The sequence below is a fragment of the Clytia hemisphaerica genome, unplaced genomic scaffold, assembly GCF_902728285.1.
Source record: "Clytia hemisphaerica strain Z4C2 unplaced genomic scaffold, Clytia hemisphaerica genome assembly, whole genome shotgun sequence".
Lineage (NCBI taxonomy): Eukaryota > Metazoa > Cnidaria > Hydrozoa > Leptothecata > Clytiidae > Clytia > Clytia hemisphaerica.
The window spans coordinates 18,483-45,841 of NW_027104274.1; the positions used below are offsets into that span (position 1 = coordinate 18,483).

General features: G+C 35.9%; 3 protein-coding genes and 1 long non-coding RNA gene across 4 annotated transcripts; 1 reads left to right on the forward strand and 3 right to left on the reverse strand.

Moving 5' to 3' along the window:
* The first annotated feature begins 317 nt into the window (after window positions 1–317).
* On the forward strand, window positions 318–4,995 carry LOC136816721 (probable H/ACA ribonucleoprotein complex subunit 4). The gene is made up of 6 exons (XM_067073040.1): window positions 318–492; window positions 2,164–2,247; window positions 2,822–2,884; window positions 3,135–3,183; window positions 3,550–3,687; window positions 4,220–4,995. Exons 1-6 carry the CDS (start codon window positions 367–369, stop codon window positions 4,489–4,491), a joined length of 732 nt encoding a protein of 243 aa, XP_066929141.1. The 5' UTR covers window positions 318–366; the 3' UTR covers window positions 4,492–4,995.
* A 4,561-nt stretch (window positions 4,996–9,556) lies between these two features.
* LOC136816723 (uncharacterized) lies at window positions 9,557–15,516 on the reverse strand. Its single transcript, XM_067073042.1, has 4 exons — window positions 15,165–15,516; window positions 13,616–14,535; window positions 11,953–12,111; window positions 9,557–11,509 (listed from the first exon to the last, which is right to left on the reverse strand). Exons 1-4 carry the CDS (start codon window positions 15,431–15,433, stop codon window positions 10,146–10,148), a joined length of 2,712 nt encoding a protein of 903 aa, XP_066929143.1. The 5' UTR covers window positions 15,434–15,516; the 3' UTR covers window positions 9,557–10,145.
* A 256-nt stretch (window positions 15,517–15,772) lies between these two features.
* Window positions 15,773–19,005, reverse strand: LOC136816722 (cryptochrome-1-like). The gene is made up of 4 exons (XM_067073041.1): window positions 17,997–19,005; window positions 17,500–17,697; window positions 17,003–17,265; window positions 15,773–16,686 (listed from the first exon to the last, which is right to left on the reverse strand). Exons 1-4 carry the CDS (start codon window positions 18,931–18,933, stop codon window positions 16,483–16,485), a joined length of 1,602 nt encoding a protein of 533 aa, XP_066929142.1. The 5' UTR covers window positions 18,934–19,005; the 3' UTR covers window positions 15,773–16,482.
* Window positions 19,006–25,061: 6,056 nt separating this feature from the next.
* Window positions 25,062–26,918, reverse strand: LOC136816724 (uncharacterized). The gene is made up of 3 exons (XR_010847976.1): window positions 26,801–26,918; window positions 25,651–25,776; window positions 25,062–25,207 (listed from the first exon to the last, which is right to left on the reverse strand). It is a non-coding gene; the product is annotated as an uncharacterized lncRNA (long non-coding RNA).
* Between the last annotated feature and the right edge of the window lie 441 nt (window positions 26,919–27,359).

Here is a 27,359-nt window from a genome sequence, read left to right on the forward strand (position 1 = left end):
ATCTGCTGAGAATGGTGTAGCGAAATAAGATAAACTATTCTACAAGAATATTATAAAAAAATAAAGCGTCACCTCATTGTGGACTAGCTGTCCGACTTTAAAAGACAAGTGAGTGCGAGTTTGTTGAGGAGCTCCGTTTGTTGAGGATTGAAAGCTGCTATAAAAAAATTCTGCAGCTTGTCTACCATTTTGGCTAACCTAGCATTCAACTTTAGTTATCTTTGTGATTGTAGAAGATTGCATCTAGTTTGTCTAAAGATGTTTGAATATTTTTCGGGAGTTATTCAAATCTAGGTTAGCGCTTATTGGAGCACATGGTTTTGTTTACCTTTTTTCCGCCATTTTTATTTTCAAAATTTTTACAAGATGAAGTCAGAAGTTTTTCAGCAATTTCAAGAGGTGAATTTTCAAGGATCAATCACATCTGAAATCAATCTTGAGAAGTTCAGAAGAGAAGATAAAGAACTAGTGTTGATTGCAGCACCTGCTGAGGTATATACCTTTTCCAAACGAATGAATTATACGCCCAGGAGGAAGAAGGAGAAACAAAAAACAACTACTAAAACAGGAGGAGAAAAGCCTGATTCATGGTAGCCTGGGAATCCATGCTATGATTTCTTCTTTGATAAACTGATGGCGAAATGTATAGCATGGTACGGGCTGAGAGTTTGAATTTCTCAGATCCTAATAACGGTTGAAAACATACCCAATCAAATTTTGTTATTCTTTTACTGGTCACACTTTCTTAGAGAGCAACTTTCGAAATTTGGTTTTTATTTTAGTAAGTGAGGACAGCGCTAAATTCGAATTTCCCACTGTAAAAAATGTGAGTCCAATATAGACCTTTTTTTAAAGAGGCAACCCTGTTGAATAATTATGTAGTCCAGCATAAAAACAATGATACAGCCATGCATAATTACTGTTTCATGCATATTATAATAATTATGCATGGCTATATCATTGTTTTTTTTGCTGGACTACATAATTATTCAACAGGGTGGCCTCATTAAAAAAAGGTCTATTGGACTCACAGCTCGAACCCGTCTTGTGTATATACATCAAATTATAAAAAAACACACGACAGGTCTCCTGTCTAGATTCATGGGGAAGAAAAGTAGACTCTTTGGTTTGATATTTACAAATTAGTGACAAAGTTAGGCGACCGGTCATTTTGATGAAAACAAAAAAAATAAAAAGGACGTGCTATCAGTGAAAACTTACATCTGTTACATAATCTGTGTGCTTTTCGCGCGCTTACAGTTTCACGATAATCGGAATGAGCCGTCGGGCGGATGAGGCGGAATAGATTATATCAACTTTGTTTTCTATTGTTATTTTATATTTTACGGGGAGATCGAGATTAGCTCGATCCTTCTCTCACTGAACACTGTAGATATCAGATGTCTTAGATTTATATCATGTAAAGAATCATAAACTACTACAACAATCGCTTCACTTTAATCCAATCCAACAATTTGTACAAAACAAATTTGTTGTCAAAGTGATTTAACAGTATACAAGTAAAAATACAGTCCAGATATCAACAGTCCCATGTTTCGACCAACCGTCCAAAGTTAGAGCAGTTGACGGTAGATGAAAAGATTTGACTCATACCAACCTTGAAAGCTAATTTGAAGAACAACACTGTACAAGTAAAAGTAATCTAAGGGTGAGAAGACGGCAACCTAGATCTGCGCACCACTAGATAGGCTTTTTCTCAGAAATTTTGTTGGAGCTTGAGACTGACCCACATGTGCATCCGGAATAATTTTTAATTTGGTGTGTAATTAAAGCATAGAAAATGGAAATGCTAGCTCAGTAATTGATCAACAAATTTTGGTCCATTGATTAGCTGGTTTTTGCACGTTATTAGCAAAGGATCACTTTATTTTGTTTCAGTCTTTCAAATTCAAATTTTATTTTTGTCTTGTGATCTTCAACTTGATTTTGGTTTCTTTCATTCTAGGTCAATTTAAATCATGGTACTTTCGAAAAGTACCTTTATTCTTGGTAATTTTTCATAAATTCCCTCTTAGAGCCTTTTTTTCCCTGTTGCAAAAGCTTTTTGATCCAAATTAAATCCAAACCAAAAATTCTTCTTTCAGACCAGGTTTATTATTTAATTTATATTGTTTTACCCTCTTTACTTTTCTTGTTTTATAGTTTGATGTGGGAAATCTCAAAGGACAAGTGATCGTTCCAAATGGAGTGATTAGTATTGGTGATGTAAATGATAATAATGACGAGGTAAATATTCATTTATTTTTTCAATTGTACAGGGTTTCCTGAAAAGGCCTATATGTCAAAACATGAGGACAAGTAGGAAAGTAGAACATAATTTTGTTTATAATGTCAAAAATTAATATTTACCTGGTTCAATTATACTAATGCAAATGTTAATAACTCTTTACTTCGCTTGTTCAAACAAGAATATTGTTTTTTTTTCATGTAATAAATATTTCAGGGAATATATTTTAGTTAGATAATCATTTTTTCGTTTAACTGTATAATACTCAAGTCAAATGGATTTGACGAAAAATAAGCACATTATATTAGCAAATCAGTGAGCTTTGGACATTGGGCATTGTTTTGGGTTTACTTGGGAAGGTTCATTTTTTTTTTCATTTTAAATGACACCATTTTTTTCAGAAAAATAAGCAAATCACAAGCATAATTCGAGCTCGAAGCCAAAATATAGCTTAACGTGTTTTCCAGAAAGATTGTTTGCTATCGTATTTTACCAGTAAATTGTTTCACTTTTCCACTCAATAAAACGAATAAGTCTTACTTTACAACTTACACTATGTTTCTTTTATTACAGACAGCTGACGATGGGAATGGGATGCTTTGGAACATTGAAGCTACGGAAAGTAAAGCTCAAAAGGTGGCCATACAGTGTGTCCCGGAAAACTGTATTTTTATGTATATAAAGTAATATCCTCAAAACTCATCATCTAAACTGCGCTTCGATTAATTGAAAAAAGATTATACACTTCTCTGTTCAATCAATAGATTTTCAATTCCCAAGACGATTGATTTATTTGTTGTTTCTGTGTTACTGGAAAAACAGAGCCGGGAATACATTCTTTGTTTTATGACTTTTGTCAAAAAATTTTTATCAATTTTTTCTTTAGAATATGAACGTGATGCTACCGAAAATTGAAAGCAAGAAATATGAACTAGGTTAGAATGGTTTAGTGTAATCCAAAATTTCGAATTTAAATTACGAATGACTACATTTGGTTTGAATTAACGAGGGAGGGTTTTTTGAAGTTTTAATGATGGACCCCTTAAAGAAATTATTTTACATCTTTAACAGTTCAAGGACACTTTCTATCCAATAAGGAGCTCATGCGAAGGTTTTTGTATGTCGAAAATCCTAAATCATGTGTGACGATTCTGCTTTACTCTTTTTTACTATAATCCCTTTTTTACCTCTTTATAACACAAAAAGATTGTAGCCCTAAAATAAAGGTTCTGGGAGAAAAATTTATTACTCAATTAAACAAAATGAAATGAATTCGATCGTATCTTCTCATACATCTCCAGGCCCAAATATTTCATGTCAATTGGAAGTTTACAAGTCGTTCAATGTTCCAGCAATTAAATATCCGAAAGTTAGTAAGAAGATCAAGAAACTACACAGACCCGATGATTTGCCTGTTAGATGGGAACCCTTTGGCGCTAGTAAGTTTATGCCTTTTTTTCAATTACAGGAGATTTTCTATAACTCGAATGTCTTCTGGAACAAGTTATCTGGCTATGGAACAGTTATTATTATATTTTCATAACTCGAAAAAATTTGCTCCGCTGTATTTTCAGATTTCTCACTTTTATTTGAGCTCTAGTATCTTAATGTCTTAAACGGTTGGATTTGTTTGAGATTTTGCTTACTTTTCCCTTGGGTAAATGAATCCTTAATCCTTTTTATTTTGTTAATTTTTGTCTGGTCTGGAACGAGTTCAAGCGAGAAAACAAGAATAAGATTCTTTAGTGCGCATGCGATGTACCCGGAGAAATTCAATATTCAAAACAAGATCAGTGCGTATATCCCGAAGAGTAGGAGTTTTACGCTCGAAACGAAGGAAGATATGACGTAGCCTAGATTCTTCTGAAATTTCTATAATTTAAGATTTTGCGGCATTAATTACTTTACTTGGATTAAGGAGAAAAATTCGAAACACAAAACCCATATTTCTATTTCTAATTGTATTTACAGATGCACCATTGACCGACAAAGAATCGAACACTTTCGCCTATAAGAAAAATAAATCGAACGGAGCAGCGAAACGGATAATTGAAATTGCCCGGTCAGAAGAGTTAGTTGAAAAACCACCCAAGAAAAAGAAGAAACGAAAGTCTAAAATACAAGATGAAGATGATAATGAAATAGAGACAAATGACAGAAAACATTCTAAAGGGGATGGAGACGAAGAGGAGAGTAGCTCTCCAGTTAAAAGGAAGAAGAAAAAGAAGAAAAATAAAGACTGAAGGATAATTGAAAATTGAAATTATTGCTTACAAACCTCACATAGACTTAAAAGTAATAATTTAAAACTCGTGGAATTGAATCACAACACTTAAGTTTTAAAGCAGATTTTCAAATAGAATCAACCAGTTGACTATATGGAATGCTTTAGTTTGGAAACATTGCTATGGAAAGTAAAGACTATATACAACCATAAATACGTGATTTGGAAAAACTGAGGACCTGTGGATTGTTTTATGATTGTACAGTAGCGTAGACAGGGCTGTCGCAAAATTTGTGTTGAAGAGCAGATATTTATGTCACATTGATTATCTATTCATGTTATAAAAAGATAATTACTTTGTCATGACATATCAGCTCTCCCCTAAACAAATTACCCTGTCTACGCTACTGTTGTATAAAGAGACAATGTGCTTTGTCCTGTATAACATTCAGAGAAAAGGCTCGTTATTTTGAATAGTATACTACCATTTTACAGGAATAGTACAGATTCCATGTTGATATAATTTGTCCGTATTTATCATCATTACCCTTTTGTTAATCAACATTGTTTTAGGGGTTGTTCCGAGATGAAGATACACGGGAAGGGGCACTTTCACCTTTGTACACTCCTCCCTTTCTTTTGATCTCACCTGGTTGTTCAACCAAAACATTGAAAATCGCACTGATTTTGCTTTAAAACAAAAGCGAAAGCGACCGAGTTCTAACGTTTATGCGCGTGATAAGATTTGAATTTTTTTCTTCAGCCAGTCTCCGTGCCTTAATATCAATCCCAAACCTGGATGAAAAAGATTAAATCAGTACGCTTTGGCAGAGTCTCTTACAGAGCAACAGCTTTTAGAGTGAATGCGTGTCAAACGCTGAGTATCAAAATCTGCTCGGAGATTTACATGTTTTTTCGAAGTACCCCCAATAATAAACAACAAATCATTTAAGAGATGAAAATCAAGTTTAGCACATGACTTTGGCAAGGCATCATAATACATAGGCAACATAATAATTGCACCGCATGCTTCATTAAAGGCATTAATGTTAGTAATAAGCGAATAAATGTAGGAAGTGTAGTTCTAGATTACTTTTCTCTCTCACTAATTTAATCTTGCCTTGGTGTAACTTGTTGTACTCTGGAGTTGTGTGTGAGACTTATTGGTCAAGGCATGTTGAAATCTACACATTTTTTGTGATCGACTCATCGGGTCAGGGCTAGGGTTACTTTAGCATTCTGAAAAATTTGCTTTGGCTACCCATGATATGATATTATACTATATAGGTCTCTCTTTTTATTTTCTAGATTATTTAAAAAGCCTTACGAGATAGTAAAAAAACTGGCAAATGTAATCTTACTAAAGCGTATACAGGGTGCACAGAAAATATCGCTGAGTGATTTTTTCACTTTCCCAGTTCATGTTAAGTTTCAGGGCTAGGTTGCTAAGGCCAAGTTGCTTAATTGTTTGCCCAATCTTATACGATTCTTCCAAGAGTTCTGTCAAGATCGTAAAAAGTGAGCTAAGGAACTACAATCATGGTCGAAATATATTGACATTTTTGGTTGTTTTAACGTTTTTCAGAATTTAAAGTTCGGGCGAGAATGGCGATTTCAGCATTTCCACTTTAGTCCACTGGATATTTCAATTTTGGAGGGCTTTAGTTGCTTCCAGGCTATATTCTCAGCCTTGTTGGAACTTTTTTGAGCTTTTGGATCCTGATTCTTAAGTCTAATGTTAAAACTCTACTTCCCAGCCCTAATTTATGGCACTTAATAATCACTTGCGGTTTTAAGATTTTGAGGGAATTTCCCTTTTATTCCCAAATATTATGGTCAGCATTGTAGATAGGAGTTTGAGTGACGTCATTTTCCATGTGCTACTATACTGCTAACATACTAGGAAATTTTTTTGGCATATTTCGCTACCATATCAGCCAAATTAAGTTCCCGCCCAAATTTCTCACTATAAGGTACCTTATCGGGGAAAAAAGTTTTATTTAGTCGGGGTTTTTTTTCGTCGGGGAAAAATTTCGTCACCTAGAGGCATTTTCATCACTTTCCCCCGACCAAAATTTCAAATTCGTCACTTTTCCCCGACGAAATTTACAATTAAGTCACTTTTACCCAACTAAATTATCCAAATGAAATGGTTTCTTTCACAAGCTCGAAAAAAGATCTTGTAATTCGACGTTTAAAGCACTAATTTCGGTTAAGGGGGTTAATAAAGGTGTAAAAGATTTAGATTTTAATTTTGGTTGGGGTTTTAAAAATTGTGTAAAAGTTACTTTCCCCCGACATTTTTTTTCCCCGATAAGGTATATGTATAAGTTTTTCGCTTGAATTTAAAGCTGAGGCCGGCTCAAATTTTCATGTTGTAAAGATTTTAGATTAATTTTTTACCCAGAGCCACTTTTTGATTTTACTGGTGGACGTGATACAATCGTGAGCACTATCAGAATCATAAAAAAGCGAGCTAAGAGACTGGGTTCGACTTTGTTTTAGACGTAAATGGTCCTTTTGAATAATTTAGAATAAATGATAAATACACTTATTAGACAAGACATGTCACCAAGACAAAGAATATACTTTTTATTGTTGGTGGCTGGTTTCTGTTGTGCAAATTCGTCAGTCGAGAATCGGGAGGTCTATACACAAGCTTTTTTAAACATCAAGTACAAACCATTGAATAGTATGGAATATTTGACGAAAAAGATGGCTGGAAAATTTGCTGAACAATCTACAAAACAGAATGTAAGAGGAATTTTGTATTATTCAGATGATTGGTGCAATGAGCCTCAAGACATAAAGCTAAATCCGAACATACCGTTAAATAGAAGTTGGATAGCTTTGATACCTCTGGGAAATACACAACAAAGCTCTTCATGTTTGTTAACAGAGAAGATATTGACCGCTAAGAAGTTGAATGCAAATGGTGTTGTAGTGACGCACAATGAAGTTAATGGAGAGGTACCAGTTCTTCAAGACGACACCCATGACGTCATTACGGTCATGATAAACTTTCAAAGTGGGGAAGAACTTCGAAACTTGATTTTGGACAAAGAAATAGGTAAGATATTGACAAAAATCATATACTTTACGCCAATCTCGTAGTACCTAGAGCCACTTGTGCTTTTTTTATTTCACTGATGGACACGATACAATCGTGAAACCTTTATTGTGCGTCATCAGAATCACCAAATCAACAAGCGAGCTAAGGAACTGGATATGACTTTGACTTATCACTAAAGAATTCCAGGGTAAAAAATTGTTCGGCGAAAATCTTCATGTCCTTCGCCAACAATATCGTCACTTTTCAGACATTTTTTTCCAAAATAACTTTTACGCTTTTACTGATACATAAAGGTACTTTTCACTGGCACCTAACCATTGCCCCTATTTTTTCATCTGGTGCTTTTCAATTCCCATCAAGTTCGGCTATTCCATGTCCCCAAAAGTATTCGACACAATTAACTGGTTCTGAGGGATCGGAAGGATAATTCCTAATTGCTCTGTTTGTAGGTTTTTTTGGCGACTCTAATTCAGTAAATACCATCAAACCGTAACTTCAAAATTGCAAATATCTTTTGCGTACACACCCCAACTAAGAAAAAAAGGCAATCTATTTTTTTTATGGAGTCAAAAAAAAACCGCGGCCGAGAAAAATCGGGTAAACTCATATGATGCCAGTGGCACTCAATGGTTAAAATTGATAATCTTGTTATTGTTTTCAGTCGATGAAATGCAATGCACTGTGTCTGTGGGGACAAGATTTGTTGATCGACAATGGTCTAATAGAAAGAATTCAATTTTAGCAGTTATAATTATACCAGGTATCATCGGAGTTGCTTTGATACTGATAACTATATGGTGGCTTTTGACAAAAAGGCGCAACGGCCTGTAGTGTGGCAGATTGACAAAAAAAGGAAATACACTCCCAAAATTTGAAATTATCTAAATTTTCGGAAAATTCCATTATTTTAGGAAATTTCAGTGACTTGCATTTCAACGAATGTTCTTTGATTCAAGGGACAACCTTGACAGCAGTCGGACCCACGATCGAGGGACCAGTGTTTATTTTGTACAAAGGAGCTCACTATATAATTATAAATAGTAAAGAAAGCACTGTATTGAAATTAAGAGGCGTACACAAAAAAATGAATTTTTTCATTTAGAAATTTCACAGAAAAATGTATCTTCAGAAGACAAAACTAAATATTAAGTAATAATATTTTATATAGAAAATTATAAATTTCATACAATCTCGGTCAAGATATATTGGGAATTTTGGTTAATTCCTCGTTTTCAACAATTTAAAGTTCGGGCAAAAAAGTCGCTTTTGGGCAAATTGATATATCTATTCCAATATTTCGATTCAGGAGGGGTTTATAGGCTTCAAGGCTATATTCTGAGCCCTATTGGATCATTCTTGAACTTTTAGTTCCTCAGATCCTAAGGTCTCGTCCTACCTAATTTAGAGCGCTTCCAAATCGTTTGTGGTTATAAGATTTCGTGGGAACTTCCCTTTTTTCTCAAATATCATGACTTTGATTGTAGCTAGGAACGTTATATTGATATCATAATTCTAAATTGAACAATTTCTATCAATGTAAAATTAGTAATAAAAGATTGATTTACAACGGTATGTAATATATGAAAAAACTGGAAAATCTGATCTGGTACTCTCGGGTATCGGGTATTAGATCTAATAAAGCCCCCTCTCAGCGCTAATTAATTTTTGGAAAATTTTCCACCCAAGACATTTTTATTTCAACTGATCTTGGATGTGCTTATTCTTTTTAACAATTTTAAAATTTTAAAAATAATTCTTTTTTTGGCGTTCTTGAAATTAATTTACTGAAATATACAGGATTACCTTAGGTTATGGAAATTAGACCTCGAGTTGATCAAATGTGCTAATCTAATTTAAATGGGGAAATAAAAGAATTACTGCAGTTTATAAAAGTTTCTTACGAATATGGATTATTTTGAGGAAATTCGACTAATTACTTAACAGAATAATAACTGACCTAAATCAATCAATCAATCAATCAATCAATCAATCAATCAATCAATCAATCAATCAATCAATCAATCAATCAATCAATCAATCAATCAATCAATCAATCAATCAATCAATCAATCAATCAATCAACTAAAGACGTTACCAGTAGAGATGGTCAGCTCAATCATTTAGGGAAATGTCCAAGAAAAGAATATCTGCTATCCTTAAAAATTATTTTATGCTGAAGACGTGAACATACTACGGAAAAAAAATCTTAAAAAATTCCATTTATTAAAAAATATATAATAGACCCTATTTACAACAACTATCGACTAATTAGATTGATCCCAGACCTAAGGCCTCTTTGTTTAGGTACGTCTTTTTCTTGCAAATTTTTGTATAAGGAAGGCGTTTGGTACCCTGGATTTAACTTTTGGTCATAAATTTCCTTTCAAAACAATGAAAACATAAAATTTAACAGTCGGGTATATTTGAGCCTAAATTTGAGTCTTTTGTCGTATAATTGAAAGCTAGGTAATTGTAGGTCAAACATTCAAAAGTGCTGTTAAAGTGCGGATTAGATTTCCATTGAAAAAAAGGACATAAGCTAAGTTAAGCCGGGACCAAAGTATATGAAAGATGATCATGAAATTAAAAAATATCTAACTCTATTTCAAAGGTGATGGTAGGAAATCTTTATAAGACGAACCAATGTCTAAAGTCTTGAACACCGATTGATCTTTAGTGGAACGCCATGTGAACGACTTTGAACGCGTCACATGTGTAGGAGTGACACGCGATCGAGGAATAAAGTCTTTAGATCTGTTCATGTTATAACTGGATGGCGGTGAAATCAATGATGAAAAACGCGAATTTGTGCTTCGTTGTTGATGAGGGTATCCCTTGGTGGGCCAACTATGGCTACGATCATATATAAGCGAGCGGTTAGATTGAGCGGACGCGCGACTCATTGGTGACTGTAAGGAACAACCAGAACGATTCAAGAATGGAGAAGCACGATAGACGTACGGCGAACGCACGTTCTTTTTATTGGCAGACAATGCTCCAGGTGTATTTCCATTCCTCAAATGCAGCTCACGTAAATTCATAACTGGCGAAATTGAAAACGATTTCAAGTCGTTTTTCGGCGTTACAGGTACCGTGGCTGCGTCCCCAGAGGACGTCAATTTAGCACGAAATAGATTAGGATCACTGACCCAATCCATACTTGACACACCACTATCCGTACGCCCTTCTTCAAAAACATCATCCGTAGAGATCTTTGCGAAATCAAGTGGTCTTAACATAGAAGATGATGATCCACTTCCGCTTGCAACCGCTGTGCTGTTCAACTGATATTTCCTCCGTTGTTTTGTTGTGGTCGATTGGAAGGGTGAACTATTTTCTTTATCGAATATTTCCTCTTCTAGATAAGAAGACACTTTAAGAGATCGTTTCATAGCGGATAAGGCTCTCCTACACACAAATTCATCCCCAAAAGACACATTTTCACCTCTCGGCCAACTCCATTTAAACTGTTCATCATTCTCAATGGGCGAAGGTGAAACATCATCATTGCTATCCCCGGTGGAGGGTGATCCTATTAAGATCGGTCTCGGTAAATTAGTTGACCCGGTTAAAGTTTGCAAGATCCGGGATCGAGCTCGTCCGGTGTTTCGTTCCGTATTGAATTTAGTTTCTTCAACTGAATTCTCTTTCGACTTCCCACTTGATGAAGGAACTTCTCGGTGCTTCAGGATCCCTTTAAGAGGTGTTGCAACCAGTTGGGATCGATTTGGGGTGGTGGGCGTTAAAATAATCTTGGGCGTCGGGGCGGGATCTTCATCTTGCTCCATTTTTGCACTGTTTGTAGCTTTCTCTGGTTTGGGTGTCTCGACTGTTTCCCTTTCTAGATCACCTAATTTCAAAGGCGGTGAATTATCGTCTTCGGTTTTGACGTCGGTTTGGTCATTGGTCAAGACCACATCTTGTTCTTCATCATCTGGTTCAAGTTCAGTAATATCTAACGGTCCTTTAGAATAAGAGAATAAAAAAAAGTCTTCACTACTCTGACTTCGCAAACGATACCGGGGGTTTATCTTGCATCAACTATTGAGTACCAAAATCTTTGATAGTTCATCTGTTTGAATTTACTAATAATTTTTCATCATTTTTTCGCGGATCTGGTTTGCAATGTGCCAGACCTTTTATATTAATTAGTACGATTCAAGTCAACAAGAAAGGTATGTTGAACCATGCAAACTTTAAATGTCGGATCTTGCTATCTAATCTAATATCAAAGCTAACCAAGAAAGTCTGAGTAAAGATTTTAAATAGTTGACAGACCGGACGATTTCTTGTTTCTCGAGCACTTCACACCTCGCCCTCTATTCGCTTCGTCTTAAAGCTACCGATAACAAAGTGTACATAAGTCTTTGACTAAGAACTTTAGAATCAAACGAAATGTAGACAAACCTTTATCCTCTTGTACGTCATCAAGTTTAGACAATAATGATGTCGATTCGACAATGGAAGAGAATTCCAATCCACTAAATGCATGTAAGTTTCGCGCGGTTGATTCCTTGATACTTTGTTGTTGTAAAGGGTTAGTGATATTCTCCATAGATTCGAGCCCTAGTGAATAATAGTGATTTGGAAATGGTTGACTTTTCTGATTCAGAGCTAATAATCAGGCGCCACGTCGATTTTTAATGACGCAAGTACCCCCTGGAACGACTATTTCGGCTTATAAACCCTTGGTTTTTACCCTCCCGCAAAACCAAAGAAAACATGGAATCTACTGCATAGACAGCACACTCCACTCCCTAAAAATTAACCTCAGAACTGTCTGGATTTTGAAAACGGACCTCCTTGATGTCACGCCTCCTTAACATGGGGTGCAGAGATTTTTCATACTTCGTTAAGCTACTACTTTAGGCGTACTAACTTTCGCGAGCATAAACTTTCGAGAATGAGGTATATTATATTTTTAGTAGAACATTTGAGTTTTCGGTGCATAAAACCAGTGTTTTGATCGTTTAAATGTACTCAAACCACAATTGAAAGACTTTCGCATAATTTTACACTACATTTTATCCTTGTTATCACCATAGTATAAGAAAGCCGCGGCTGGAATGATAACATTTGAATTTCTGTTGTTCTATCTCTGTCGTATTTGATGACTATTTGTTGATCAAGAAATAAGTAATGTAGCATCTTTAATGGTAAATTTTATTAGTTTGTCGTTAATACTTACTTCTCAGTGCGTTTTAGACATTAATGATATGCCCTTGATAATACACTTGTATTATAAAATCATTGTAAAAGAAAAATCAACACTAAGAAATTTAAACAAGCACAAAATGGCTGGGCTGAAAGAACTCAAAAATTAATGAGGTGCCTCGGAATGCCTTCACAATATTTCAGTGAAATCTTTTTAGAAATCAATGAAAAAGTACATCAAAATAATGCTGTGAAAATTTCAAGCCAGCACCTTCAAAATTTATCATTTAAACTGACAGGAAAGTTTTCATCTTGAATGTAGTTCTTATAATTTCAATTTTGGCGAAAAACTATTGTTTCCACAAAATACCCCTAAATATGTCCAAAATTAGTTCAAGTGTTCTATTGGGTACAGATTCAAAGATATCTAGCAACAAAAAAACTTTTTGTGAAGGAAAATAAGAGAAAAATTTCAAAAACTATCTACCAATAATAAACTGAGCATCTTGATGTACTTATAAAGCTCGGCGACAGAGATGGAACAGCAATCAACTGAAAAGACAATGCGGTACATATTCCAGCCGCGGCTTTCTTATACTATGTTATCACAAAGAAGAACATTTGAGTAAATTTTCTTTTCAGATTATTTTTCGCGAGCATAAACTTTCGCAAATTGCCATTTCAAGAATTTTCAAAGACATTTACTTTCACGAAAAAGGCTAAAGTTCACGAAAATCGCAAAAGTTTCTGCTCGCGAAAGTTTGTACGCCTAAAGTAACTTCCGCCACTATGGAAGCAAACACTTGATATGCGTAAGGGATTGTCTCCGATTCGAACGTTTGCGGAAGTTACGTAAATTAACAAAACATGGAAAAACTTTTTCTGTGTAAACCTGTAAAAAAAATTCTTCACATACCTTGTGTAGCTGTTTTCCCGATCGGAGAAATATCGGGTGACGCAAATCGAGCTGCACGACTGGATTCAAAAACGGATTCTTCCAAGGCATCCGGATCAACGGTGACGTCCGGTAAAAAGGAAAAACTCTCCACCGCATCTTCTTCAAGACTGCTCGTTCTCTTCTTCGTAGGATCTTTCTCGCAAGAGCTTATTGGTGAAACATCTACAGAGGAGAAAGAGATATCTTGGCGTTTCCCAATGGGTGTTCCCACGTTCGACGCTTGTTTGATAGGGCTACATTCCGTGGAACTGCACCCACCGGGGCCACCGACGGCACCAAAAAAGTTCGACTCGTTCATTTCTACATTACTACTGTTCAAATTGTTTGCTATTGCTCCGATTTCTTTGTTGTTAAGACACAACGATGGAGTCCGACTGTCTCCTGAGCTAGAGGTCGGACTTGAAGTTACGTAACCAGGGGTATTAATGTCCAATGATTTCAAGCCGTGTCTGACGGGTGTTCCGTTTGTTCCGCTGTTTGTTTCTTGGTCAAATAGCTTACGGCGTAATGAAGAGCTTGACGCAATAGAAGCGTTTGTACTTCCCACGTGTATCGTTTCGTTGACGTACGTATAATACTGCGCGCCTATTAAAGCCATTAAATCGAAATCAAAGGGTAAAGTTAACGTTGTCTGGCATCCAGCATCACGTCGGCTGCCTTTGACGACGCCGTCAGCAACGTCATCTGACGTAGAGCTCAGCTCAGAGTCGTCGTTCTCGTTATTGTTGATGTAACGTGTGGCCGGAGGGTGAGGCGAGAACGTGACACGTTTTAAGAATTCGGCTCGATTATCGAGCCAGGGTGAAGGGAGGAGAACATTTTTGAAATATTCGTCCACTTGCTGTTGGTCTCTCTCTTCATCTTCTTTACGTTCGTAGCTAAATAATAAAATGATGAAAATGAAGGCTGCTAGAGAGTCAAATTTAGAAACATAATAATAATTTGTTTATAATTTGACTTTTGAAAATCATCAGAAATATGTTACCCTCTTCAAAGAAAAATACTTCAAGGTCTACAAATTTTTTTTTATACTTAAACTTAGATGAGTAAATCAAATTTGGTCCGCAAGATCAAAAGATAATAGATCGATTTTTGACGGTTTTCAGCATTTCAAAAAAAAATATCTTTGCATTCATTTTAGCATTTTTTAGAGATTTCACATCAAGTAGTAAAATCACTTGTTTCTGGCAAGCCCAGTACTTTAATGGCATAAATTTTCGAGGCGCTAATAATGCGTATTTTGACAACCAACTTGCATGATTTGATAGAAAAAGGCACAAAACCGTGATAATATTGTCACCCAATAGTACAATTCGCGAAATTAAGACCTGTAAAATCTTAAAATTTATCCCATTTAAGTAGTATACCTAGAACTTCAGATACAGTGGAGTCTCTTTAACTCGGATTTCTTTAGCTCGAATGTTTCCTTAACTCGGCTTTATGGTCCCTTAATTCAGTCATATTTGTGTTCCCCGTGCGTGTAGAACAGAAAAAAAAGTAGACATACGCCACACTGTATTCTTGATTGGGAAACATGTCCAGATCTGCTGGTTGGAGTTTCGCCATCTGATCAATGGACCATCTGAAACTTCTAGCCGGTGATTCCTGATGTTCCGAACTTCGCCGGGAATCTGTAAATACGGAAGCATCAAGAACCGGGAAATTATCTTTCTCGTACAAATTACTATCGAATGGATTTCGGGTGATTTCCAATTTATTCTCGTCTGAATCTTCATTCATTGATTCCAAACCAGAACAAGAGGTTGATACATCCATTATGATTTTGTATGGATGGTTTTATTACCAGGAGGGTGTGTTATTTAATTGTATTTTTGATTGTTCATGTATGACTGTTTATTTGTTCTGTAAAATAAAGATAGAAAATAAATATACCAAAACGTTGGTGAGCAAGATTGCCTCGCTCTCGTCGTCACACAGAATCAAGTTCATGGTTTCGGAGGGTTGTTTCATGATAAGCACTATTGCAATGTCTTCTACGGACCCAACAGCTTATTGGTTGAAAGTGACGTATTAACTGATTTAACGTCACTTACAACCAATCAGCTGTTGGGTCCGTGATATAATGTCAGAAGACATTATTTTTATTCTATTTTTGGGTAGTTAACTTTTTTATATCTCCCTACTACGGATTAGTATTATAAATAACAAATATAAACAATAAGTATGTCCAAATTAAAAATATACTAAAAGTCTATAAATTTATCGTAAATTTCTAAAAGTAAATGATATCAAAGTTAGTAAATCTGCTTTAGATCAAATAATAACTATATAAAAAAAAAGTGCACTCTTTATATTTATACTGCATCACTATAATACGTACAGTCAAAACGAGGGTCATGAAGTCCCCTTGGCAGGCATCAGAGCTTAATGAACAAAACCTGATATCCGAAATATTAAGTTTGAATTAAGTAAATACAATAGAAATAAAAAGAAACGAAAGAAAATATATAAAGTTTACGTGTAAAGTTTAAAGTATTCTTGAATGGAAATGCTATGTAAACAATCCTGTGAGCCAAATCAACAAGTGATTTGATTCATGACATTCATTCATTTTTAGGAACGATGGCCAGCACTTTTAAAGGAAGTTGAAATTTATCACCACACAAAATAAAACAAATGCATGAATAACAATGCTAGAATTAAATATCAACGATATGAGTTGGATGAATTTCGATTTCAATTTCAATTTCAACACATCATCTAGCTTTCCGTTACACAGTTTTTCTGCAAGGCTAACAAGTTTCTCGTTTGAAAGGACAATATCCTGCTTCAAGACAACCCTTCTTTTTTTAAACACGTAATCATCATTTTTTCTTTTTGGCGAATACATTTTCAATGGTGTTTTTCTTTTTCTTTTTAGGTGGAGTGGCACCTGAAGATTCACTTTTCCTTTTAGCTGTCGATGATTGGGCTCCACTTTCACTTTTACCTTTGCTGAAAATCACTTTCATTCGCCCCATATTGATTTTGGAGATTTTAGCATGATCCACGATTGGCCGAGGGTAGTCCTAGAAATTTTAGAATGAAAGAGCAAAAATGAATTCATGCAAAATTCTTAGTTTTTGTACGAAAAAAGACAATAAAATACAAACTGAGACATCAAAAAAGGTACTCCGGGCCCACTCATGTCTTTTATAAAAATAATCAATCAATCAATCAATCAATCAATCAATCAATCAATCAATCAATCAATCAATCAATCAATCAATCAATCAATCAATCAATCAATCAATCAATCAATCAATCAATCAATCAATCAATCAATCAATCAATCAATCAATCAATCAATCAATCAATCAATCAATCAATCAATCGAACCAATACCTTTCCTATGATGCAGCCAGCTCGTTTCTGAATATCAAGTGGCGCGTCCCAAGGCTCGTAGATATACTTCTCAGGAAATTTGGCCAGTTTGGGAAGATACTTCTTAATGTATAGACCTCGGGGGTCTGTCTTCTTTCCAAAGGCGACGGGACTATACACTCTAAAGTATTGGTGGAAGAAGGCAGAGGCGGATAACCACATCCAGTTAGCAGCATTCAAAGACCAGTCAGCGTCCAATAGATACTCCTCAAACACTTTCATGCCTAAAAGAAAGATTATTTCAAATTTGTTCAATATCTTTTAAATTGTAAGTATAAATTTTTTGGACCATTGTTTCAGCCACGACTGAAAATAGAGGAGTTGACAAATCGCATCTCTATCAAAAGGTTTCAGGATAGTTTTCATCTATAATTGAATAAACGAATAATAAAAGTTTGTCATTTTTTGTTTTAGACATACTGAAATCAATAAAAGTAACAGAATAAAACCACCAATACCTTCTTCCCATGAAATATACAAATCGCCTCTTGTTAAGAAACAAGCCACTGAATGTCTCGCTAAATGATGTATCCAACCTTCTTGTCGTAGTTGAATCATAATGGCATCGATGTATGGATAACCAGTTCGCCCTTCACGCCATGCTGCAAGATATTCTGTGTTTGTGTCCCAATCAATTTGTCGACAAATAGGATTCCCTAAAGAAAAGTCTTTCAATTAGAACTTTTTATATAAGAGCACAAGTCTCGATTTTGGCTAAAACTTAAGAGGGAATTGTGAACAATATCAAGTTCTTCCTAAAGTTACCTCTAAAAATAATATATCTATTGAGACGGAAAATTGAAAGGAAAACACTTTTCAATGTAACTAAATAAATAAATAAAGCTAGCAGAGGATAAATCAGTAAGGTGGGACTGATATTGTTTCTTTCTTCATATGGCCTAAAGAAAAACATTCTTGGGTATAACCAAAAAATTGACATTTTAGCAAACAATACCTTTCATTTGATCAAAGTTTTGGACAGCAGATCCACAAGTGTAAAAAAATTCTCTCCATAACAATTGACCATACAACGAAACAGGTGGCTTAGAGTGTTTTGGTTTCAATTTATACACCATTTGAAGTCGCTCGTACATCAATCTTGGAGAAACACATCCAAATTTCAGGTAAGGGCTTAAGACAGTTGTACTTGGTTCCAAACTGTTCGGTGATGTTTTAGGTTTCTCAAAATCAGCAACCCAATTCTTCTTTTCTTCACAAATATAGGAATTCAAGCGTTTCAAACCTTCTGTTTCTCCACCTTTGTATAAACAAGAGTTCAAATCTGATTCACAAACACCCAACTCCTCTAGTGTTGGGATGTCAAAATCTCCATTTTTCAACACGTCTTCAGGCATCTGGTAATCACTTGGTATATTTTTTGGTGCATCCAAAGACTTTGGTGGTGGCCCCAGAGATGCAATCAACAATTCGTGTTTCTGGTAAGTTAAAGGTGGCTGCCCTTTATTCTTACCAATAATTTTATTGACATCATAAAGGGTGTGGGACACATGGGAAGATACCTCTACTTTATATTCAGCAGCCAATTCATCAACTTTCTTGTCTCGTATCTTAGAATATGGTTCTGTATCAATTTCATAAGTTAATTTTTGTACATTCCAATTTTTAATCAGCTCTGGGAATTTCACCTCTGGTTTTCCTCGTACCACAAGTAGCCTAGAACCTAACCTCCTCAGTTGTTGATCTAAGTCTGTCAATGTTTGCTGTAAAAATCTCCACCGATTAACACCAACGCATGCATTTTTGACAAACCAAGGATCCAAAATAAAGATTGGGTACAAACGAAGTTTGGATTCTAATGCATTGATCAAAGCAGGGTTGTCATGCAGCCGTAACCCTTTACGAAACCAGTGAATTACACCACCATTTGCCATTATAAAATCATATGTATTTGTTTTTACGAAATTCGTTTCTATTTCATAGACAACTTTAGCTGAATAACCACAACTTATGTGGTTAAATAAAATGACTTAAGGTATCTTATTAACATATTCCAAGTTGCGAATGCTTGTGTTGCGTTCCTAGTCTGTAATCAAAACCTTCACACTATCATTCTGCAGAATGTTAGTGAGACATAGTGATAGCCTTATCCAGATGAATGACGTGTGAATGTATACCGAGTTTATCGTTCTCTGCAATTTGGGCTTTATACAAAGCTCATTATGACGTCAATCGATACATAGATTATCTGAGATTATCAGAATGATAAAAGTATATCAGATACAACAAGAATTCTTTTTTCAAACATAGTAAAGGAGGCACATGCTGACAAAGTAGAATTAGCAATGAAATTTCGCAAAATTTGTGGTTTAATTGTTCTTCCTTTAGTTTAAAAATGCTTTGCAAGCATATGGAAGTAAATACATTTAAAATTTGACATGTGACCTTAGTTGCAACTTGAAATATCAGGCTTTTACACTTAGTACAAAAAAAAGGCAAAACTTAGTCTTCAAGCATATTATACTTTACAGACAGGTAGTTGTTGAACAAAGAGTCAGGATGAAACCAAAACAAACCAAATGCATCTGGTCTCGGATACACAAACATATATCAGAATCTTATTAATTGACAGCCAAAAACTGATAAACACAGGGTTATCATTTATATATTGGATAAATTAAAGTTTTCAGGGGGTACTAGGGTTTGCAGATGAGGGCTATGTGTGGATGGGACCTACAAAAACCGACCCTCAGAGTCCAAATTTTCAGTGAATCTTTTGAAAAAAATGTTTCCCTAAAAGTCGTGAATTTCCTAAAAGTCATGAATTTTCCGACACTTTAGAGGGGCAACTCTCTTTTAAGAGACTTTGGAAGGTGAAAAACCGACCCTTTTCGTCTGCATTAACCCAGCATCCATTTTTGTCTACCCCTCAAGTTTGCAGAGGATGTGACTTCTTCACAATACAATAGCGGAAGACACATCTGGAATTATTTCGTCATTCCAGTTTCTAGTCTGTTTTTCCTGAATTTTTGGGACTTTGTGAGTTATTCTCTATGTTTTTGAACAGTTTGAATGATTTTCAGAAAGATTGCCACAGGTGGGATTAGAACCCACAAAATTCAAAGTTCCAAAGATCAGAAAGGCTGTAGGCTATTTATATTGTACACAAACTACAGACAGTGTAGACCTAACTCTTCGAATACAAAAATTACGGGAAACACATATTTGGACTTTGTACCCTATGCTGCACGCCAGCATTTAAGCTGAAGTCCCGGAAAAGTGGGATAAAAATCAGTTTTTTGCAGTTTGCAAAAAAATGCCACATAGAAGATCTTTCAAATTCAGTATGTGAATAGAGCAGTAAAAAATACAACTTTTCTATTTTTCCTTTTTTTTGCAAAATTCTAGAAATGAAAATAAAAGGATAATGATAATTGAATACTATCCACTGATGATCCGAGGCACCATCGCCAAGCTAGAATCGCTTCGCATACTCTTCGCTTGAGAAAATGATTGACAGATTGAAGTTTTTCACCCGCGCAGGAGTTCGCGGAGCGTTTTCGACTCAATCCTCTGACGGCGCTAAAAATAGTAGACTGAGCTGTGATAGATCATTTCAATGGAAGTTGTTGGAATGTTTACAAGGCTCTTGACAGAAAATGGTTTGTTTTATTGTCAATTCAATGATGACAGTGCGGTTATTAATTTTGTTAGATCTGACAAATTGATGTTTGTAAGTGCACTTTATAGTTTTGATTCCCACAGATTCCCATTGAAGAATCATATTCTGGTTTTCATGTTATAAGATGCTGGTTTAGAGCTTTAGGTCTACACTGACAGACATGACTATAATATAAATATTAAGAAAAAGTAATAAAAGAGTGCTTGTTTTGAGCTTCAAACCTGACCCTAAAACCCAATACCTAGCTAATCTGATACTCAACCACACCCAAACCTAACCCAACTAGGTTGCCTGTGGGGTCCTGACGTCCCATTCCTGCATGCCAGATCAAAAATTATATTTGTGTTTTTTGCTATTTTGAATGTCAGAGGGATACGAACACGCCCGCATAGGTTTATTTTAGCTTACGATAATGAAATCCACTGAAATCCTATCTAGACGATTCCCGTCGTTGCAAACGCCAGTTTAGCTTGCACATCAAAAGCCCTTAGGATGACAAATGTGGTATATTGTTGATGCTCTCTAACTTTTCTTTAAGGGGGATGTGAATTAGTTTGTTATCAACCATGGGAGTATATCGAGTAGTGTGAAGATGTCTCGTAAATACCTTTTTATGCTTCAAATGGAATAAAGATTGCGTTCGACAATCGAATTTCAATCGGTCGATTGCGTTCGATTTGGTTTGACTGGTTCGATCGTCGATTCCGTTCGATTGAGATCGTCTGGTTTTTGAAACTTTAGCAATCAACTGGCCACGGCCTAATCCTTGACTGACATGCAAGAGGCTCTTCACAGCTTCATTCAACCTCTTAAGTCTTATATTCTAACCGTTTCCCTCCCTGTCTTTTCCATCTTGTTTCCACTCGTTTTTAAGTTGTTTCCATGTCGTTTCCCCTCGTTTCCCTTAGTTTCCATGCCGTTTCCCCTCGTTTCCTGGGCGTTTAACACATTGGATATAGATATATATATATCTTATTTGATCCCATAACGAACATTCCCATCCCCCCACAATTTTTTGGTATAAATCACCACCCCCCCCCCACCTACTACAAAGGCCTCCAAATCCAAATTGAGCTATCCAAAGCAAAAGGATCCAGAAGAAAGGTAAAAAATTCCTTTAACATCCCAGACACCATATATATGATGGCCATCCCAGGGCCAGTCCCACACAAAACATGTCCTGCATGTCTTTGCTAAGTTTTGTTTACTTCAAAGTCAAAGCAAAGTCAAGTTTCGTGAAAAAAGCTAGGGATAATTTTCAAACAACTTACCAAAATAAATATATGTAAAAGAGATTCATTCGAAAATAATTCAGTAGTACTTTTCAGCCATTTTTTGTGATGATAGTTTTGCTTTCGAATTCAAATTTGCCGCCCTGTGGTTTAAAAAATCGGGTGGTTTAAAAAATCGGGAGTATCGGAAAAAAGTAACGGGCGGCGGGCGGTTATCAATATTTTTTTCTGTTTTGACACATGCGCGATAACATTTTTCTACTTGGTCCTTAGAGGTTGATATATTCTTTGAAAACTCACCCTATGATACTCAGGGTAGCTCCCCGGCCGGTTGGTGACTAGTCAGAATCGCAGACCTCTACAAAACCCCAGGTAGTATAGTATATATAATCTATAAGGAGCACGAATCGATTAGTGGATGCAAGCAGCCTAGGTTAGGTGGTGACTGCAATTTTTTGGATGCCCGGAAAACCCGTAATACAAAACTCGAGTTACAAAAACCCAAGTTACGACGAATGTGACGTCATAGGTCGACTTCTTGACTCGAAAAAGTTATTTACTGGTTCTAATATAACTCGAACTATTTTTAAAAATTTTGATTTCGTTTTTACCAAGTTCACGTGTATAGCTTTAAAGAAGTGTATCATTATTAATGAGAGGATTCCTAAAATAAGTGCGTTGGGTCAAAAATTTAATATGACCCACCATATCTCAAAATATCGGCTGAAAATGATGTTGACGTTATAAAATACGTAGAATTCGAAAAAAACATGAACGACACAAAGAATTAACCAAACTTATTACCCGAGATATAAGTATTAATTAAGTGAAAGCTTTTTAGTTAACAAAGGATCCAAAATCCCAAACTGGGGAAATTTTTTTATGAATTTTCTTTGGAGTGAGTGGAGGAGTGAGAGTGAGTGAGTGTGTTTGTAGACGGTATAAAATGGTATTTACAACTATATTGGTACAATGGACATACTCACCATGGAGGGTGTCATTTTAGATGTGCTTGGTTAGCAAAGCCAGTAACACATCTCCTTCTCACATACTTTCCCACCGGGAAAATTGGCAAAAGTGTCGTCTCCAGCGGAGAAATACTTTTGTCCCCACTGAAAATAACCAGATAAGCGAATCCTCACTGCAAAACATCGTGCTATTTTTTTCCATCCCCAATGAATTTCCTGGCTAGAAAAAAACGGAAACTAGGTCCCCAGCCATAAAAACAAGGGAATATCAACCCCATCGAGTTTTGGTTCGTTATTTTTACCCCAACTGGCTGATAAAATCCCACCGGGTCTGTGAGAATAAGGGGGTGTAGTAACCCGAGCCAAAATATATAAGCAAGAATGTATAAGCTACATAAACATAAAATATATTTCTTTAATTCATTACCCCCTTTATTAAGAAAATATTTATACGGACTATAATTTGTCACACATACAAAGATGATAAGTAAAAATGAGAAAACCTAAAATTTCATGCGAAAATTATGAAAATGTTACGATAACAAATATTTGAGATTCATCATTTTTCAATCCTACAACACGATTTTTTTAGCTTTTTCTATTATAAGAATAATTTGAGAACACGAGGCTTGATTTAGAACTTAATAGAACTCAACCTCGTCCCCGTGTACCCCAGGCTTTATTTATAATACCTATGAACGCCGGAGAATATTATCTAGCGCTATCAGTAGGCATCAAAAAGCTGATAATACACAGGGAACGAGGTTGGAATATGATTGGTATTATGTAGCGATTGACCTTTAACAGACCTTGGACCAAGCTATATCCGCCATCTTTGATTGGAGTTTTTTTTGAAAGCGGTAACCACACAAAAGTCATTGTAGACAATGACAAGTAGATATAGCGCTTTCGTCCACTTTCAAAAAAACTGCAATCAAAATATTTTGCTTTGCCGTGATTGAGAAACTGGCTCCACGGGCTATAGTTTATGTAGCGCATTGACGCACTTCCTCCAACATCGTAATAAACTCTAACTTCGAAATAATAAAAATCATAACATCTAAAGTTTCCATTATATTCATTCTGATCATGAAATCAGTGTACCATCCAAAGGCTTCGTATGGGATTATACTCAAAGTTTTTTAACATGAAAGTCATTGACATTGTTTTTCAATTTACGGTTTCGGTCATTATTGATAATTCCACTTACGACTGGTCTGAATCCATTGAAGCGTCTTTTTCTTTCGTGCATTATCATTGGAAGGAGGCTACGGCGGTGATATTTCAAGGAAGCTGGACCCCAGTTGTATTCAGGTGCTCGTGCAAATCCACCATGCTCCTTTTTGACTACTCCAAGTAGCATTGGTAGACTCGCCCTCTTGGAAAACATTCTGGTCATTGGTAGATTTGAGGCTCGTTTAAATCCAAGTTGCATTGGTAGGCGATTGTTGAGGAAATTGGCTCTTTTGGAGAACATATGACCGAGAGGAAGGCTTGAAGCACGTTTTACATAAAACGGAACATCAGCGTTGGTTTTTTCTCTTGAAAAAATACCCATTGGCAAATGATTCGATTCTCTCTTTCCTTCTCCAAAGTATGGAACAGCACTTCGAGAAAACATTCTGTTCATAGGTAGGTTTGAACCTCGCTTGACGAAAAACGGAACGTCGGCACGAGAAAACATGCGGTTGGATTTCCGTTTGGAAAACGTTCTTCCCATGGGTAAATCCCTCTTTCGACCATCGACAAATCTGGACATTGGAAGATCGGACTCAGCTGCTCTCTTTCTACCAAAGATGTTCCACGAAAAATCTTTTCCTTCGTTGTTGAATGAGTAATAATAAGGAATAGGAGCATCGCCGGGTGAATCCCTTTTTCCACCAAATGCTCTTGACATTGGAAGCGACTTTTCGGCTTCTCGACCTGACCTAAATACTTGATATCTTGGATGGCTGGGGATAGAGGCATCTCGCTCCCTCGTGGTGGCGTCCTTTACAGTGGTAGTGCCATCCGTTTCCCGTCCCATCCTCCAAACACTCCATGCTGACTCAGCATCCTTTACCCTCTTGGTGGTGTCCACAGTATCTGCTTCCCGTCCCATTCTCCAGGCACTCCACGTAGACTCGGCAGCATCCTCATCCTCCTTACCAAACCGTGATGCAAAAAGATCATCAACAGCAGTATCTTCTCGCTTTAGGGGCAGCATCTTTCGTTGTTTTGTTTGTTCATCGCCATGGGGACGCAAGTGAAGAATAAATTTACGTCCTGGTGACTTGTCCCCAGGGATATGAGTTTGATGGGATACCCGCTTGGCTAAGTTGTCATCCTTTGGCGTGAAAAAAAGTTGTACGTTAATCGAAATTATTTAATGACTTAGCCCGTTATTAAGGAGTATAAATCTTTAAAGAGGTCAAAAATTTGCGTCAGCTTAACCTTCCATATTAGAAGATCTGCTGACTATCATAGCCCTAAAGTAAAACCAGTAAAAAGTTCCGGTAAAGAGTATGTCGACATAACGGAAATTCATCTGTGAACTATCTCAAAAACCCTACGAGGTTACTTGCATCCACTAACGGATTCACAAACTCGAACCCAGCCCCTTAGTTCCCTTGTGAATGATACTAATAGCGCTTAACTTTATAAAGCTCATTATTTTTCAGCTACCCGGAGTCTTCCCATAGAAAAGTGGCAAAGGAGTCTAAGTGCAGAAATGGAAATCTTATATACAAAATGATGGTAAGTTTGGAAATGATGCGGAAAATTATGTACCTGAGTCTCAGCTTCTGCAATGACAGCAACTACAACAAATCCCAAACAAAACAAAATTCTCATGAAATCCAACATATCGATGATGTCTTGAATCTTATTCTTCAGGATTTAGTTATTAGTGATGTCCTGTAATAAGAAAACATTGAAATTCGCTTTATAAAATTTTTCTTTGAAGTTATTTTTCCCGAGAACCAACCCCGTCCACCAGCTGGCCTACCCACTTTAATTCATTGAAATTCGTTTTAGAATTCATCTTCATCGACGTCTTTTCACCAAAGTCCACGAAAATGCAGATTTTACGAGTTGTAAGAAGTTGTTCAATCAGAATAAAGGATATGAAATCAATAGACAAAATGATATTGGTTTGAAATTGGTATTATTATTCTCCCCTGGGTTCCAAGTAGCGCACCTGCCAACTAACCCCGTCATCCACCAGCTGGCCTACCCACTCTATTTAATTTGAATTCAAAATTTGTATATAAATCGCCGAAATGTTTTGTTATAGGTTATGCATATCGAGCTCGAAAACCCCGTCAGTAGATTTTGTGTAGTGGTTTTCCAAAGCGGATTGCAAAAACTATTCCGAAATTTGTGCAGCCTACTTTCAAAAAAGATTATCATCACCACACTACTTCTAGGTCACAAGAGCAAAAGAAATGAGTCTAGGAAAATTTCCAGGTCAAATAAATCGAAAACATTTTTTATTTAGAGCTTATATTTTCAATAGGTAGGTTTTCTCCAAATAGATTTCGATTTCTATTCCAAGTACTCAAAGTGGTCCTTATGTACAACCCTCTACAAACCACAGCACCCTTGTTACACAATCTCTTTAGAGATAAGATAAAATATATAGACAGAAGGCTAAAATAAATGTCTGAATGTGATAAGATTTTGACCTTGGATACCTACACCAATGACCAACTAAATGTTTGGCAAAACACCTTTATTTTATTTATTCAAAAATAAATCGATTCTCTTCAGAGTGAAGAAATAATAACTACAGGATATCTTTCGATCGGAAAAAGACCCCCTGGTTTAATTAAATATCAATTTCCATTGCACAAAGAGGCGCTAGGTTAGTGACTCTTTATTTCCCACACCTCTTCACAAAGCGGGTGGTTTTGAACATCTTTATGACTTCACCACTTACCCCCTGGATATGTAGAATCCTGTCTTGAAAAGGTTTGTTTTGATATCCGGGACCAGGGGGGACATCCTATAACCCTACCGTTTTATGTTCCTGAATGATCTTTTCTTGACGGAGACGTGAATAAATCAGATTTAAATCTAAGAATATCCTCTGTGGAGAAGAATTTAAGACTAGACTGATGTGTTAGTCTAAATCTTGTGTTTTGTGAGCTCCCTCGCAGGTGCTTTTTACGACAAAGAAATACTACAAAGGTACCGCTTAATATGAGAAAAATATCGAAATTATAAAAATATATAGATTTAATAGAATCCCCGTTGACGAAGGGGCTGGCTCAAAACTTAAGAAAGAATGAAAAAATTACTTAACAAACGAAAAGCTTTTAAGAGGAAATAATACTTTTAATATTCGAAAAAAAAATTATTATTTAATTTCATGTATTATTTTCTTTACAAATAATTATATCACTTGTAGCAAGCTTTTAATTAAATTCTATTCTCGATGATGATAATAAATTCATATTTGTATGAAAAATCTCATTTTCTTCGGCGGGAGATGCTAT

Coding starts and splice junctions, on each gene's coding strand:
- LOC136816723 (XM_067073042.1), bottom strand. CDS start 15,433: ATGGATGTATCAACCTCTTGTTCTGGTTTGGAATCAATGAATGAAGAT. Junction 14,536..15,164: donor AATCAAGAATACAGTGTGGC/GTATGTCTACTT, acceptor TTTATTATTTAG/CTACGAACGTAAAGAAGATG. Junction 11,510..11,952: donor TGACGTACAAGAGGATAAAG/GTTTGTCTACAT, acceptor CTTATTCTAAAG/GACCGTTAGATATTACTGAA.
- LOC136816722 (XM_067073041.1), bottom strand. CDS start 18,933: ATGGCAAATGGTGGTGTAATTCACTGGTTTCGTAAAGGGTTACGGCTG. Junction 17,698..17,996: donor AAACTTTGATCAAATGAAAG/GTATTGTTTGCT, acceptor ACTTTTCTTTAG/GGAATCCTATTTGTCGACAA. Junction 16,687..17,002: donor CTGGCTGCATCATAGGAAAG/GTATTGGTTCGA, acceptor TAAAATTTCTAG/GACTACCCTCGGCCAATCGT.
- LOC136816721 (XM_067073040.1), top strand. CDS start 367: ATGAAGTCAGAAGTTTTTCAGCAATTTCAAGAGGTGAATTTTCAAGGA. Junction 2,885..3,134: donor CGGAAAGTAAAGCTCAAAAG/GTGGCCATACAG, acceptor TTTTTTCTTTAG/AATATGAACGTGATGCTACC. Junction 3,688..4,219: donor ATGGGAACCCTTTGGCGCTA/GTAAGTTTATGC, acceptor TTGTATTTACAG/ATGCACCATTGACCGACAAA.